Source organism: Canis lupus, chromosome 26 (assembly GCF_003254725.2).
Source record: "Canis lupus dingo isolate Sandy chromosome 26, ASM325472v2, whole genome shotgun sequence".
Classification (NCBI taxonomy): domain Eukaryota; kingdom Metazoa; phylum Chordata; class Mammalia; order Carnivora; family Canidae; genus Canis; species Canis lupus.
In genome coordinates, this window is record NC_064268.1 from 9,475,097 (window position 1) to 9,492,354 (window position 17,258).

The 17,258-nt window shown below is 36.5% G+C and overlaps 1 protein-coding gene across 11 annotated transcripts in view; it reads right to left on the reverse strand.

The window, feature by feature from the left end:
* ATXN2 (ataxin 2) overlaps positions 1-17,258 on the reverse strand; it is a 115,220-nt gene that overhangs the window by 70,214 nt on the left and 27,748 nt on the right. For all 11 annotated transcript variants that reach the window (XM_025473966.3, XM_025473962.3, XM_025473963.3 and 8 more), the window contains 4 exons: positions 9,941-9,974; positions 7,604-7,663; positions 7,037-7,108; positions 6,321-6,471 (listed from right to left, as the gene is read on the reverse strand). In XM_025473966.3, coding sequence (XP_025329751.1) covers positions 6,321-6,471; positions 7,037-7,108; positions 7,604-7,636 — 256 coding nt within the window. In that variant the 5' untranslated portion in view covers positions 7,637-7,663; positions 9,941-9,974. The remainder of the gene's footprint in view (positions 1-6,320; positions 6,472-7,036; positions 7,109-7,603; positions 7,664-9,940; positions 9,975-17,258) is intronic.

Below are 17,258 nucleotides of genomic sequence, written 5' to 3' on the forward strand. Positions count from 1 at the left end.
TTACTGCCTGTACTACTAGCTTCAAGAATGTGCCTCTTCAGTTGCAAGGCTTATGGTCTGCTCACCCTACTACAAGACCACTCATAAATGAATTTAGAACATATTTAGACTCCTCAAAATTCAAGGTTTTCCAGGTCATAGACTGCTAATACTGTTTCTTCCTTAGCTATGACTGACATGGCCTTCCTAACAACATGCCCTTCAGAAGAGATCATTCTCAGCATACCTAGGTGGCTCAGTCGGTTAAGTAGCTGCCCTTGTATCAGGTTGTGATCTCAGGGTCCTGAGATTGGCCTCGCATCAGGGTCCCTCATCAGCAGAGAGTGTTTCTCCCTCTCCCTCTGCCCCTCCTCCCACTCATGCTCATTTTCTCTCTCTCTCTCTAATTAATTAAATAAATCTTTTTAAAAAAAGAAGAAGAGACCTCTGTTATTCATAGGACTGTGCCCTATCAGACCTACAAGGCAGTCACATAAGGACAGAATAGTATCACACCTGAATAAAATAATCTGTATGACTTTCTCTCTACCCTCTAATCACACAATCACCCCCAAATTCCTACAACTACTACAATAATTCTTCATGTTTCTAAACTTTATTTGGAATTCAATGTCACCATTTTTAACATTCCATTTTTCTTGAATTCCTTCACGTGCCTTGGTATTTCCAAATGTGAAAATGCCTGGAGCAGACCTTCTTAACACAGAGTACATGAACTCCCTAGGGAACGGTGAACATTACAAAATTAAACGTAAAAATCTGTGTGCATGTTTTTTCTAGGGTGAGGATATAGTTTCACTAAGTTCTCAAAAGGGAGCCAAAATAGATTAAGTCTTGAATTTCTCTGTACTGTCTATAGCAACAAGCACAGCAATGAACACATTCCAGAGCTCAGTATTTGTTGGCTGGCTGTATTCTAGTTTTCTCACTCTTTGCATAAAATAATAGTTTTAAAAAAATATGTGAAGGTCCTAATTTCATTTCTTCAAAAGACATTCACATTGTGCCTGTCCTATGTGGGAAAACACTATACTAGGCTCTAAGGATTAAAAAATAATAATAATACAGTTCCACACACAAGGAACTCAAAGTATAATAGGGGAGACAGAAACATCTAATTCTAATACAACATGGTATAAAGGTAAAACAAAAGATGCTGGGAGTGGGCTTACATGTGATGGCTTAAATTAACAGAGTATAAAATGACTGATAAGCAGTAAGATCAGTGGGCAAAGAAACATGGGGAACACAAACACATTTAAGAGCACTTTAACAGGGCAGCCCCGGTGGCGCAGCGGTTTAGCGCCGCCTGCAGCCCAGGGTGTGATCCTGGAGACCCTGGATCGAGTCCCACGGTCAGGCTCTCTGTATGATGCCTGCTTCTCCCTCTGCCTGTGTCTCTGCTTCTCTCTCTCTGTCTCTTATGAATAAATAAATAAAATCTTTAAAGCACTTTAACAAAAATGAAGCCCAAGAATGGGCAGAGAAGGAATGATGAATAAAACACATGAAAAACAGAGGTGCAGCTTCTGAGGGAGTTGCACTTCAGTGTCAAAAGCCAGTGTAGGGAATCCATGGGTGGCTCAGCGGTTTAGTGCCTGCCTTTGGCCCAGGGCGTGATCCTGGGGTCCCAGGATTGAGTCCCACATCGGGCTCCTTGCATGGAGCCTGCTTCTCCCTCTGCCTGTGTCTCTCCCCTCTGTGTCTTTCATGAATAAATAAATAATAAATAAATAATAATAAATAAATAAATAAATAAATAAATAAATAAATAAATAAATAAAATCTTAAAAAAAAAAAAAACCAGTGTAAAGTCTGAAAAAGACTACAAAGGACCTAGCAATGAGAAGTTACTGGTACCCACAGATGTTTCCCATTAGTAAACATAGAAGGTAGATATGTTGCAATGAGGAGTCAGTAGAAAATAAGAGTTAAGAAGTTTAGATAAGAAAGGAAGACAGGGACACCTAGCTGGCTCAGCAGTTGAGTGTCTGCCTTTGGCTCAGGGTGTGATCCTGGTCCCAGGATCGAGTCCCATATTGGGCTTCCTGCATGGAGCCTGCTTTTCCCTCTGCCTGTGTCTCTGCCTGGGTCTCTCATGAATAAATAAAATAAAAATCTTTAAAAAAAAAAGAAAAAAGAAAAGAAAGGAAGATGGGCTACTAAGTAGAAGAGTTCAGGATAAAAAGGAGAAGGACTTGAGGGAAGAGTAACTGGAGAGGAAGAGCTGGAGTCTGGAAACAGGTGACATAAAAGAGCAAGAGCCCAGGAATGGTAGAACAGGGATCCCTGGGTGGCGCAGCGGTTTAGCACCTGCCTTTGGCCCAGGGCGCAATCCTGGAGACCCAGGATCGAATCCCACGTTGAGCTCCCTGCATGGAGCCTGCTTCTCCCTCTGCCTATGTCTCTGCCTCTCTCTCTCTCTCTGTGACTATCATGAATAAATAAATAAAATCTTTAAAAAAAAAGAAAAAGGAATGGTAGAACAGAGGAGTCAAGGGCATGATGGGAAAAGTTGGGATTCAACAGGAAGTTAAACACCCCATCTACTAAAACCAAGGAAAGAGATGGCAAGGGAAAGATAAAGGGGGGGGGGGGCAGATAGTTGATGATGGAGATCATTCCCAATAACTAGTTTTCTCATATGTGATTTTTCAGTTATTCTGACAAAAGAGCTGGAAAGAAAAGTGACTCTTCAAACTAAATCCAATTTCAATGGTCACAAGGAACAGATGAAATTACACAATATTAGAGTCAAAGTGTGAGTTAGAGACAAAGTATGTTCTATGAAATTTCACCAAAAACAGTACAGTCTGTGTTTTTGATCAGCCCTAACACCCCAAACGCAGTAGGAAGAAAGATCTAGGACAAAAGCTGGCAATGTTTTTCTGTAAAGGATCAGAAAATACTGTTTGGCTTTGCAAGCCATATAGTCTCTATTACAACTACTCAACTCTATTGCTGTAGCATGAAAGTAGCCAAAGACAATACATAAATAAACAGGCATATTGTATTACAATAAAACTTGATTTACCAATGAGTGGATCTGACTCACAGGCCTTAAGTTTGCTGACCCCTGTTCTCTGGACTGAGAACACTGCAAAGGAAATAAAGTAGTAGAAAGAAGCAGAAGTTAGGAGAATGAAATAAGAAAGTAGCCACAGAACTAAAATGTAGTTGAGTTGAGGTATGAAAGAGCAAAATAATAATAAAGGAGCAATGGAAAGAGCAGAACGTGAGTGAAGGAGAAAAACAGATGACAAAGAAACACTGGAAAGAAACAGGAAATCAAACAAAAAGTGAGTAGAGATAATACACCAACTCCAAGGTAGAAAATAAGCAGAGACAAAAGCAGCTGAATGCCCTAAAAACCAGACGGCAAAATGAAGAGGGGAAAACAAGAGCGTCACAACTCTGTCTACAATGAAATTCAGATAAAGGATAAAACACACTCATTTCCCAGTTATAACCTGATGGTCTAATCATGGGTATGCAAAAGGAACCCACAGCTTAGAGAATGTAGAATTAATTTTTATTTTGCCCACATATCAATCTGGTAACATATACAGCATTCAAGAGATCAAATGAAACTTATTCACCATATCATAAAAAGAGATCAATTCTTTCTAGGCTTCTTATTCACTTTCATATGTGTATGAATATGACAACTTTAAAAACCTATTAAAATTGAAAAGAAAAACTTATTAAAATCAAGAAAGTCAGCGTTAAGAAGTTAAAAGCCATACTAATCTAACTTTTAAAAGTTTCCACAAGGGCAGCCCGGGTGGCTCAGCGGTTTAGCGCCGCCTTCAGCCCAGGGCGTGATCCTGGAGACCCCGGATCGAGGCCCACGTCGGGCTCCCTGCGTGGAGCCTGCTTCTCCCTCTGCCTGTATCTCTGCCTCTCTCTCTCTCTCTGTGTCTCTGTCTCTCATGAATAAATAAATAAAATCTTTAAAAAAATAAAAATAAAAGTTTCCACAAAAATAAAGCCAAAGATTTCAAAAAGAAAAGAATCTTGGACAATATAATAATCTGCATATTTATATTGTACAGTAATTTTGTTTACTTTTGGCTTTATTTGTGGGGAAATCCTTTAAGGTAAATGCAGATTTATTCTGACACAGCTAAACAACAAATTAGACCACATAATTTATGTTAAATAGTACAGTGTTTAAGAACATGATTTGGGGGTTAGTGGGCACTGGGTTTATTTCCTCACTTTACCAAATTACTGAATTGTGTCTTAATTTTTGTAATTAATGAACCACGCCAATTAATTGCTCTAAAAAAGTTTTCTCTATGCCTATAGCATCTCCAAAATATACTTATAGAGGGCAACTTATGCCAGGATAGTATTAAAAATCTGGCTTAAGAGACCTGAAATCCTAAACATATGACTTAATGTTATTTTCAGGATACTGGACAGAATTGTTTACTTCACTAAACCTCTAGTTTTACATTCTTTAAATAAAATAAATTACTCCACTATAGGATGTCCTCATCAAGAAAACTATATTTTCATGTATATAGTAAAATATATCCATCCCTGTTATGAGCATACTGAACACTGTCAAAGCTGTCGCTCTGATCTTTATTTTCTTAGCTTTCTACAATGAACACAAATTACCTGAGAAATAAAGACATAATAAAATAATAAACAAAGTAAAATAAAAAATTTAAAGATATTACTTTAAAGAGGATCAAAGAATGGGATAGCATAAATATTTCCAAGTAATATTTATCTTCCCAAATTTGGGAAATGCCAATTCACCTTAACAACAAAAATCAAAGTCTATTGTGAATGGCTGTTAGCTAAATGGCCTGATACCCAAGAGTAAGGAACATTTTGTTGTTGTGGCTTTTTCCAGAGTACTATATACTAAATTCAACTAAAACTGTGTTTTCCTTTTCAGATTATATAAAGTCAATTTTTATATTTAAAACAGTAAAATATTTCAACAGTATAAACATAAATATAACATTGTGGGCCTGGCCATAAACAAGATCAATTCTAAAGGCAGCAACAGATAAAAAAACTTGTTTCCCTATTTGGGCCACTGAAGGATTCTTAGACAAAGAGTTGTGAATCAGAGACACAGACATCTGAGAAGGTACAAGAAGGTACAAGAACAGAACACAGTGCTTTCTTCAGCACAGCAAAGCAGTTAAAAGTACCCTATCTCTGCTAGCTTCTGAAATACACAAACTAGAGGTGAGAACCTGGTTAAGGGTCCAAGAGAAAGGCTTTACTTTCTGGTGCCTAGTATTTCTAAATAAAAGTGTAGAAAAATTAACCCAGCAACAAAAACAGCTGTTTATTGATTGAATGATGAAAATCAAAAACTGAGGTGAGTTAAAAATTTCATAGAATTGACTACAGAACTTGACCACAGGGACATCTGGGTGGCTCAGTGGTTGAGCATCTGCTTTTGGCTCAGGGCGTGATCTCGGTCTGGGGATCTAGTCCCACACTGGACTCCCTGAGAGAAGCCTGCTTCTCTGTCTCTGCCTCTCTGTGTCTCTCATGAATAAATAAATAATCTTTAAAAAAAATGAACTTGACCAGGAAAAAAAAATTTAAGAATTTTAGAACCAAGTTTGAAATTGCCCAGAAGAGTCTTTCAACGTGTTATTGAACACTCAGCACTGCAGAGTATCCTCTCCAAGTGAGTAATAAAAATTCCCTAATTTCCCTCCTCAATGGACATTTGAAACAGACTAAATTTTAATATATCATCTCTTTTAGATTTTCAAAACACAGTCCCATGCTCTAATTTTTTTTTTAAATATGTATGTTCTACTTCTTTACCTTTTTCATGTTCATTAGACAATTGTCTTGCCATCCACAGCTCTCTGTCTTTCTCCCTTAACCCTGTGCTTTATTTCCAGGTCACAAAAATAAAACATTTACAGAACTATAAGCATAATAAAACTAGATAAACATTACTTAATAAGCATCTTAAAACTAAAAATTTATAAACTAAAGCACTGCAAGTCAAATGGAACAAGAAACTTCAGTTGAGTATAATCTGCAGCATTCCTGACCATGAAACTGTACAAAATCCTTTACAAGCCTTTTTAATAGAACACAGACTCTCATTATCCTACTAAAAGTACCAAAGACTCTTCCTTTGAAGTTTTAGATATTTTCCAACAAAAATGCATTAAAATTCCCATCTGTCTTAATCAGGTTATTCTTTAAAAAACCCATTTCTTAAAAAAAGAAAAAAAGGTCTGTATAATTAATCAATATACAGTCCTTGTTTAAATAAATAAATTGTATAAACCGTGAAGCATATTTAGGAAGTCAAAATTCACCTCTTCTTGCATAACTGGAGTCCATATCTTTAAACTGTACCACAACAAAGTCTGAACACTTGAACAAAATACTCTCCATTATTTCTTCACGTTTTGGCCCCGAACTGGATTCCACACTTTTCTCATGTGCAGCATCAAGTACCAAATCACACTAAAATGAGAAGCATGAGTAAACACTCAAAACGTTTATAAAATATGACAGGGCTTCTTTAGCATATCAAGGTACTATTCTTATATACATGTCTTTGACAAAAATAATCTATTTCAAGCGAATCTTATAATCATACTTTTTTCTCAGAAATATGACCAATTATCTATTCCTTCATTCAAAAATCCTCTCTTCTAAAAGTTGGTCCTTGCTACCATAGTCTGTTTTAAGTATATTCATGGTAATAAAGAGGAAAATAATGACCCACTCAATCCCTCTTCTAGCCCACAATCCTTGAAAAGGTCAAGATATTTTAATAAGCACATAGAATAAGTTTGTATCAAACTAGTCTATAAAATAAGCAGTATATGAAACTGAAGAGCAAAATAAAAGTGGTTTTAAGAAGTACCTTAAAGGTAAAGTATTGAACATGAATGACAAACATACCCATCTCACAACTATAAATTGCTAAATCAGAATCTAAGACAGTGTCAGGAAGCCATACAAACATACAGTTGATGATCCATGGGGTTTTACATTCAACAAAAAGGAAAAGAGTAAAGATTACCTTAGGACTGTATGTTTTAAAAACTCCTTCATATATGCCTCCGTTTTTCACTTGTACTTCACATTTGGATCCCTAAAAACATACAATTAATTTATCGAAGAAACAGTGTGCTACCCAGTCATAAGGGATAATTGTTTTCAGTTTTACATTTTATATAGCTCACCAGGCTTCATTCAGCATTATTAGGTATTCAGTGACAGAATAAAAAATCTTAAAACATTAACAATACACTGAATTCTCAAAACTCCCCAGGAGGCCCTGCGCAGAGTTTGCAGTATGAATTTAAATACTGAAGTTAAATATTTCTGACTCTGATTTTATCAGGTGACAAAATAATGCACGAAAGACAATCAAGTACTACTATTATCTCATACATAGCATGGTTAACAAGAATGCTTTTATAGTGAGTCACAATAGTTTGGATGGAGTTCCACTTTTTCTAAATAATCCTGATTAAATGTGTCCTAAAAAATGTTACTTTAAGAATCAATCATCTACATTTCAACATCATGAAATGACTGTAATGTGCTCCCAAGTCAGTTTCTCCCCAATAATCTGGTAACTTACAACGACTGATGTAAGTATATGAACCATCCTCATATTTGCATAGATTCCATCAAAAGAAATCTGGAATATTGAGAAAAAATATTATTAGCAATCAGCATTTATCCTTGTATATACATTAAAGTTAACATTTTGTTACAAAATGTTAAGTTAAGCTCATAATACCTTATATGCATTAAAGAAAGACTTGGTTTACTACAATCTTTTATTTCCTTAGAGAATGGAAGTTTAAGTTTTCAACAGTGAAATGAGTCATATCATATAACAATATTTCGACTCTATGTGATACAAAAAAGCAAAAGTGAACTTCCATATATGAGGAAGACAAAACCAGAGAAACAGGACAGATCAAAGGTTGGAGAGCAGAGGAAGAAGAAATCACTAAAAAGCAGAATAAGGGATTTTTCAAGGTGAGAGAACTGTCCCTTATCTTGACTATGGTGGTAGTTACACAACTGTATGCATCAAACCTCAAAGACCTGTACACTAAATAGGGTTAAATATACACAAATCAACAAATGAGGTGAAGGAGTATGCACCTTTGTCAAAGACCCTTGACTATCTTCTCTTAGCATATATGAATCAATGATAGTGCTCTTAGGTCTCATCAGCCACACCACTGCTTATTACATACTATATAAACATATGTCCTTCTGATTTTACATAAAGTATCTGTCCAATAATGCCAAAGTCTCAAAAATCAGTGACAGTTTCTCATTTATTTCTTTCATCACAAGAAACTGCCCTTCATGCTCAGTTTAATCTCACTGATAAAGTTCTAAAATTCAAAACCAGAAGGCCCTTTCCAAGGAAGACAAATAGAATTAAAAGCTCATTATCAGGGAAATACAAATCAAAACCACAATGAGATACCATTTCACACCAGTCAGAATAACTAAAATTAAGTCAGGAAATGACATGCTGGCAAGGATGTAGAGAAAGGGGAACCTCTTAAACTGCTGGTGGGAACGCAAGCTGGTGCAGCCACTCTGGAAAACAGTATGCAGGTTCCTCAAAACGTTGACAATACAGCTACCTTATAACCCAGCAATTGTACTTCTGGGTATTTACCCCATAGATACAAATGTAGTGATCCAAAGGGGCACCTGCACCCCGATGTTTATAGCAACAATGTCCACAACAGCCAAACTATGGAAAGAGCCCAGATGTCCAACAACAGATGAGTGGATAAAGAAAATGTGGGGCAGCCTGGGTGGCTCAGCAGTTAAGTGCCTGCCTTCGGTCCAGGGTGTGATCCTGGAGACCCGGGATCGAGTCCTGCGTCGGGCTCCCTGCATGGAGCCTGCTTCTCCCTCTGCCTGTGTCTCTGCCTCTCTCTCAGTATGTCTCTCATGAATAAATAAATAAAATCTTAAAAAAAAAAAAAAAGAAAAAATGTGGTGTATATATACACAATGGAATACTACTCAGCCATCAAAAAATGAAATCCTGCCATTTGTAATGACAAGGATGGAATTAGAGAATATTATGTTAAATGAAACATCAGAGAAAGATAATTATCATATGATCTCATTCATATGTGGAATTTAAGAAATAAAACAGAGGATCATAGGGGAAGAGAGGAAAAAATAAAACAAGATGAACTCAGAGAGGGAGGCAAACTATAAGAGACTGGTTGATGGACATTAAGGAGGGCATATGATGTAATGAGCACTGGGTGTTATATAAGACTGATGAATCACTGAACTCTACCTCTGAAACCAATAACATACTATATGTTAATTGTATTTAAAAAAAACTTTTAAATACAAAAAAATTAAACAAATTTTTAAAAAGTAATTCTAAATCAAAACCCCAAAGAACCCTGCAAACTCCAGTCCTGATGCTCCTCTTATCTTTTTCTTTTTTTAAAGATTTTATTTATTTATTCATGAGAGACAGAGAGAGAGAGAGAGAAAGAGAGAGGCAGAGACACAGGCAAAGGGAGAAGCAGGCTCCATGCAGGAAGCCCGACTTGGGACTTGATCCCGGTTCTCCAGGATCACGCCCTGGGCTGAAGGCAGCGCCAAACCCCTTGAGCCACCCAGGCTGCCCTCCCTCTTATCTTTTTCGAGAGTTATTCATTTAGATTTGCCTTTAGCCATTTATACAACAAATGACTTCTTGTTTGCATGAAAAATACAATTTACAGAAAATGTTACATTTTGTATGAAGTATCATCTCAAAAAACAACACATATAACTAATAATTTTATACCAAGCAGTACTGAAGTATGAAAGTTATATGAGATATAAAGCCCAAGAAGAGCTTTGGTCTATGGTTCAGAAATCACATTTTAGTTACCAATTTTTCCAAACAAGTAACATTAAAATTACTCACCGTGGATTGAGGCAGTCCTTTGCTGTTTCGACCTCTAAAAAAATGAAATGTTCATTAAGTTCAACAAACTAAACAAGCTTAAAAAACGTTTTCAAATTTAAAGTATCTTATAATTCCATTCAAATAAAGAAAGCATAGGCAAAGCTTTGGGGAAGTCTCATCTAATATTAAGTACAAAGGCTACCTAAGTATAGTTCTCTCTGCACTTGGCTGGCTCAGAGGCCCAGAACAGGTATGGGTAATGGGAGGGAAGGAGGAGGAAAGAATGTGAACATGTTCAAAATAAATGAAGTAAAAATAAAAATAGCCTATAGAAAAAATAACAAATACTAAATATAATAACCTTTACTCCCAAAGTAACCTATCATTGTCACAGAAAGCTACTTAGGAATAAAATATAAATTCTATTCCTGATTTAAATGACACATTATTGACTGACATCAAAGTCACCTCCCAACATTTTTCCCTTGTCTCTAAAAATGCAGTTTACAACTGCAAAAAAAATTTGAAAATAAGTTACTTCATTCAAAGCACTTTCACTTCTAATAAGTACCTTTGTTAGGATCTATATCACAAGTACCTTTCCCTGCCAATCCCCTACAACTCTGAAACAATGAATTACATCAAAGTCAGCTGTCAAGTTATTTTCAGTTGGTGGACTCATGTGAATTTATAGAACATAATACAACCTAAGGCTTATTCCACTGGAAAAAATTAGGCCCCTTATGAAACAATAAAAACATTAATAAAGTAAAATAGTATGTTCTTCATAAGAAATTACTCTGAGTACTGGAATCTCATTTTAATAAAATAATCAAAATACTCAAATTAAGCCACAAATTCAAAGAGAAGTACAATTCAGGTCTAAAAAGTTTCATATTATGAATGATGCCAATTCCCAGTAAAATAGCACTGATCTTAAAACTCCAAGGATAGGGCTGGTCTGCTCTCCAATTCAGTCACCCTCTCTCATCTAGAAAGTAATGTCTTAGACCAAAGGATCTCTGAAATTCCATCCATTTCTAACATTCTGATTCTGTAATCCTTTGCCTCACACACAGCACAGAGAAATTCCTGAAGTCCAAGGAATAGGAATAATAATACCATTTATAGCACTACAAACCAGATAACTATGGTAAGCACTATGTCAAATCTCTCAACCCTAACCTTAAAAGAAATTGAACCTTAGTTAAGTATCTTGACTAAAAATCATAAGCAGAAGAAATGGTATTTTAACCAGGTGATCTAAAGTCTAGGCTTTTCATTTCTTTTTTTTTTCTTTAGGCTTTTCATTTCTTTTTTTTTTTTTTTTTTTTTTTTTTTTAGGTTTTTCATTTCTATGTTATATACTGCATCTCTGAAATTGCATCACAAGGAATAAACTTCACAATTAAACCTAGCCAAATTTTTATTTTTTTTCAAATATCATTTGAATTTATTGGGTTTTTCTAATTATTTGTAGTCTGTAACCAAAGGCTGCCAAACAGCTAAAAATCCTGTTTAGGATTATCTTAAATTAAGTGGTTGCTGAGTTGCCACAGTTAAGACTTAAACAAACGCCACCAATTAAGTACCTTTAAATTCATATGGCATCCCCAAAAAGCTATTTAAAATAATTTAAAGACTCCTCTACAGAAGTAACATTATTTTTTTGCTGATTATACAATTACATCTTGGACTAATCAAGAACAACTGTTTTGACAATACAGGTTACTTAGGAGAACAAATCATTACAGATAAAATAATAAAAGACTCACAGCACTATAAAGTGGTACAGAACAGAGAGACTAGAGATTTCCCCTGACCAAACCATGAAGCTGATAACCAAGGGGTATGTTGGTATATCATAGCAGCATTTTCTGAAACCTTTGCTACAAGTCCAAATTCATTTTTTTTCTTTTGGGATCCACTTAGATTATGCTTTACTTTTTTTTCTTTAGCATTTTGGAACAAAGCATCTTAATATTTCTTATAGTAACAAAAATTGAATTTCAAAAAAGCCAAGATTAGGAGCACCTGGGTGGCTCAGTGAGTTAAGTGTTCAGCTAAAGTCATGATCCGGGGATCCTAGGATCAGGCCCCCATTGGGCTCCCTGCTCAGCAGGGAGCTGCTTCTTCCTCTCCCACTCCCTCTGCTTGTGCTCCCTCTCTGTCAAATAAATAAATAAAATTTTTTTAAAAAGTGACAATCATATTCTAGTCCTAAATATATTTATGATTAGATGGATCAGATTTAACAAAACCACCACATCCAGGATTCTATGCTTTCGATTGTTATTGAATATGAAGTTAATAAGGTGTGATTCAAAATACCAAATTAGGGCAGCCTGGGTGGCTCAGCGGTTTAGCGCCACCTTCAGTCCAGGGCAAGATCCTGGAGTTCCGCGATCGAGCCCCACCTCAAGCTCCCTGCATGGAGCCTGCTTCTCCCTCTGCCTTTGTCTCTGCCTCTGTGTGTGTGTGTGTGTGTGTCGTGAATAAATAAATAAAAATCTTTTTTAAAAAATGCCAAATTAATATAATGAAATTTTAGGGGCACCCGGGTGACTCAGTGGTTGAGTATCTGCCTTCAGCTCAGGTGGTGATCCCAGGAACCTGGGATCAAGTCCCTCATCAGGCTCCCCACAGGGAGCCTGCCCTTCCCTCTGCTTATGTCTCTGTCTGTCTCTCTCTCTCATGAATAAATAAATAATCTTAAATATTTTATATATATATATATAAAGAAAACTTTAATAGTTTACATTGCTTCAAAATAATGCAGGAAGGAGGAAATAGCTCAGGTTATAAATGAAAACAAGACTGGCATGAGTTGCTAACCACTGAAACTAGGTGACAGGTGTTCAGGGGTTCAATATATCATTCTGCTTGCTTTATACAATTTCCTTAAATTAAAAAAAATACCTTCTGATATGATACATTCAAAGCCCAGATTTAATGAAGATCTACTAGTTTACAGGAAACATGGTGTGGGAGAATAGGTTAACTGATCCCATGGGTTACAAATCAATTAAACCCAGAATATGGGGCAGCCCAGGTGGCCCAGTGGTTTAGCATTGCCTTCAGCCTGGGGTGTGATCCTGGAGACCTGGGATCGAGTCCCACGTCGGGCTCCCTGCATGGAGCCTGCTTCTCCCTCTGCCTGTGTGTCTCTGCCTCTCTTTCTCTGTGTCTCTCATGAATAAATAAATAAATATATTTTTTTTAATGTGGTAAATTTGGCCTAACAAATGAAAGCATCTTCAACAAATAAATGGCAGGAGAAGAAAAAAGAAAAAAACAGCATAGAGGGAGGGAAAATTATTATAAATTTAAAGACACATATAAATCAAAAGCAAAATGTGGCTTCTCAATCTCAAACTTATTACAAAGCTACAGTCATTGAAACAGTGTGATAGTGGCATAAGGAGAGACATAAAATCCAATGGCATAGAGAGCCCAGAAATAAACCCTCACATATATGCTAAACCCTTACAACTTATAACGTATACAAAAACTCAAAAAATAAAAATAAAAAAATAATTTAAAAAAACTAACTCAAAATGGATCAAAGATGCAAATTAAGAGCTAAAACTATGGAACTCTAAGAAGAAAACATGGGAGACAAGTCTTCATGACTTTGAATATGGTAATAATTTCTTAACTGTGATACCAAAGTGCAGACGTTAAAAAAAAAGAGCAGTAAAAAGGACTTCATCAAAATTAAAAACTTTTGGGATCCCTGGGTGGCGCCGGCGCCTGCCTTTGGCCCAGGGCGCGATCCTGGAGACCCAGGATCAAATCCCGCGTCGGGCTCCCGGTGCATGGAGCCTGCTTCTCCCTCTGCCTGTGTCTCTGCCTCTCTCTCTCTCTCTCTCTCTCTCTGTGTGTGTGTGTGTGTGTGTGTGTGCGACTATCATAAATAAAAAATTAAAAAAAAATTAAAAACTTTTGTTCAATGGATTATAAGAGAATTATCAGAGTGAAAAGACAACACTTTTCAGAATGAGAGAGGATATGTGCATTTCATATATCTGGCAAGGGGTTAATTTCAGAATACATAAGCAACTATAATTCAAGAACAACAAAAAAAAATACAACCCAATTCAAAAATGGGCAAAAGAGGGGATCCCTGGGTGGCTCAGCGGTTTGGCGCCTGCCTTTGGCTCAGGCCGCGATCCTGGGGACCGGGGATCGAGTCCCACGTTGGGCTCCCTGCGTGGAGCCTGCTTCTCCCTCTGCCTCTCTCTCTGTCTTCATGAATAAATAAATAAAATCTTTCAAAAAAAAATAAAGGGCAAAAGACTAGAATAGACATTCTTCCCAGGACATCACAGTTAGCCAATAAGCACATGAAAAGATGATCAACATCACTAGTCATCAGGAAAAATGCAAATCAAAACCACAATGAGCTAACACTTCATTCCCACTACTACAGTGGTTATCAAAAAGACACAAAATCACAAGTATTGGCAGGAAACTGGAAAATTCTTCTCCAATTGGAAAAATTGGAACCCGGGCAGCCTGGGTGGCTTAGCGGTTTAGGGTCACCTTCGGCCCAGGGCATGATCCTAGGATCAAGTCCCATGGTCAGGCTCCCTGCATGGAGCCTGCTTCTCTCTCTGCCTGTCTCTCTGTGTCTCTCGTGAATAAATAAATAAAATCTTTAAAAAAAAAAAAAAGGAGGAAAAATTGGAATCCTTGTGCACTACCAGTGGAAATGTAAAATGGCACAGCTACTGTGCAAGATAGTATGGCAGTTCCTCAAAAAATTAAATAGAATTACCATATGATCTAGCAATTACCACATCAGAAAATATACCCCAAATAACTGAAAGCAGGGATCTGGGGATGCCTGGGTAGCTCAGTTAAGCATCTGTCTTCAACTCAGGTCATGATCCAAGGGTCCTGATATTGAGCCCCATATCGGGCTCCCTGCTGAGCAGGGAGTTTGCTTCCCTCTCCTTTTCTCCCCCTCACCACCACCTGCACATGAATGCTCTCTAAGAGATAAATCTTAAAAAAAAGCAGGGATGTGAACAGATATTTGTACATCAATATCCACAGCAGCATTATTTACAATTAGCCAAAAGGTGGGAAAACCCCAATGCCCACTGACAAATGAATGGATAAACACAAGGTGGTATCTTCATACAACAGAATATTTTCAACCTTAAAAACAAATGACATTCTGGCACATATTACAACATACAAGAACCTTGAACACATGTTAAGTGAAAGAAGCCATACACAAAATGACAACTATTGTACGATTCTACTTGTAGGAGGTATATAGGGTAGCCAAATTCATAGATACAGAAAGTAGACTAGTGGATGCCAGGAACTGTAGATGATTGAGATGGGGAGCAACTGCTTAATGGGTAACTAAGGGATTTCTTCTGGAGTAAAAATGTTTTGGAACTTAATAGAAGTGGTTGATATCACAATAAAGTCAATCTACTTCATGCCCCTAACTACACATTTAAAAATGGTTAAAACAGTTAACTTTTATGTGATGTACATTTTACCACATTAAAAAAAAACAAAAGATAAGCTCAGATTCTCTTTCCAAAGAACTTCATTTGCAGCCAAAGGATGCTCTCAAAAACAGTGGAAGTTGTGGCCAAAGACAGACATATAAGACACTAGAATCATAACAAATACAGGCTTACATGGATTAAAAAAAAAAAAAAAAGATCCAACTATACACAGTCTACAAAAGAGGTATTTTAGATTCAAAAATAAAAATAGACTGGAAACAAAACAAAAATAAAAATAGACTGAAAAGGATGGAAAAGATATATTGTGCAAAGAGCACATAAAAGAAAGCTGCAGCAGCTGTACTAGTATCAGACAAAATAGACTTTAAAATCAAAAGTGTTACTAGAGATAAAGAGGGACATTTTATGATAAAAGGGTCAATCCGTCAGAAAGAAGAAAGAGGCTTTCACCTGTACTCTCTGTGCCCTTCAACATAGCTCCTGGGTTATTGAAGATGAACTCCTAACAGAAATTATCTGCGCCACCTTAATACAGAGCCCTGCCCCTTTTCATGCTCCCCATCCTTGTCACACTATCAAGGTGACAGTTGAATTCCAACTAATGAAGGTAGAAGATGGTATTAAAAGGCTATAATCTGGTAGCCACCTTAGTAACAACTGTTTCACACAAATATCACTAATGGATGCTAAATCTAGTAAAGCAGAAACAGGATACTTGTATAGTCAGAAAGTAATTCCCCACAAGATATTGATTAAGGAGGGAGCGAAAAATAATTTTCTAGTAAAGATATCTAGCAGATCTGGGGTACGTGGCTGGCTCAGTCAGTAGAGCATGCAACTCTTGATCATCGGGTCGTGAGTTCAAGTGCCACTTTGAGAACAGAGATTACTGGGCGGCCCTGGTGGCGCAGTGGTTTAGCGCCACCTGCAGCCCAGGGCATGATCCTGGAGACCCTGGAGTCCCACATCAGGCTCTCTGTATGATGCCTGTTTCTCCCTCTGCCTGTGTCTCTGCCTCTCTCTGTCTCTATGAATAAATAAATAAAATCTTAAAAAAAAAAGAATAGAGATCACTTAAAATTTTTTTAAAACTTAAAAAAAGAAAGATCTAGCAGATCTTTATCCTGTAATCAAAATTAACAGCACCAGTAATGGGATAAATACACATCACACATCTCCCCAAGACTATATAACAAGAACATGCAAATCACCTCTATGGTATTCTTGCTAAAAATGCATAATCTGAAACTAAATCATGAAGAAACATCTGAAAAACCTCAGGTTAAGAGACATTCTACAAAGTAACCTGTGATCTTCAAAGGGGTCAAGTCATAAAAGACAAAGAAAGACTAAAAAACTAGTTCAGATTAATTAAAGGAGACCAAAAAAACATGACAACTGTATGTAACACATAATTCCACACTGGTTCCTGGACCATAAAAACATTTTGTTTTGCTGCAGAGAACATCAGAAGAATAAATGGTTAAAATATGAATAACATCTATAAATAACAGTCTGACATAATATTAATTTCCTTATGTTGACAACTCTACTGTGGGTTTTTGTTTTCTTTTGTTTTTTCTACTGTGGGGTTTTAAGAGAATATCCTTGTTATTAGGAAATATACTCTCAAGTATTTAGGGCTAAGGAGCACCATGTCTCTCATGTGTTTAATAAAATAATTTTAATTTTATAATAAATTAAATATGCATATCTTAATTTAACAAGAGAAAAAAATGAAAAAGTAAATGTTACTTGACGAATATAGGTAAAGGGAATAAGAAAGCTATTTGTACTATCATTGCAACTTTTCTATATACCTAAAATTATTTATGTACAGT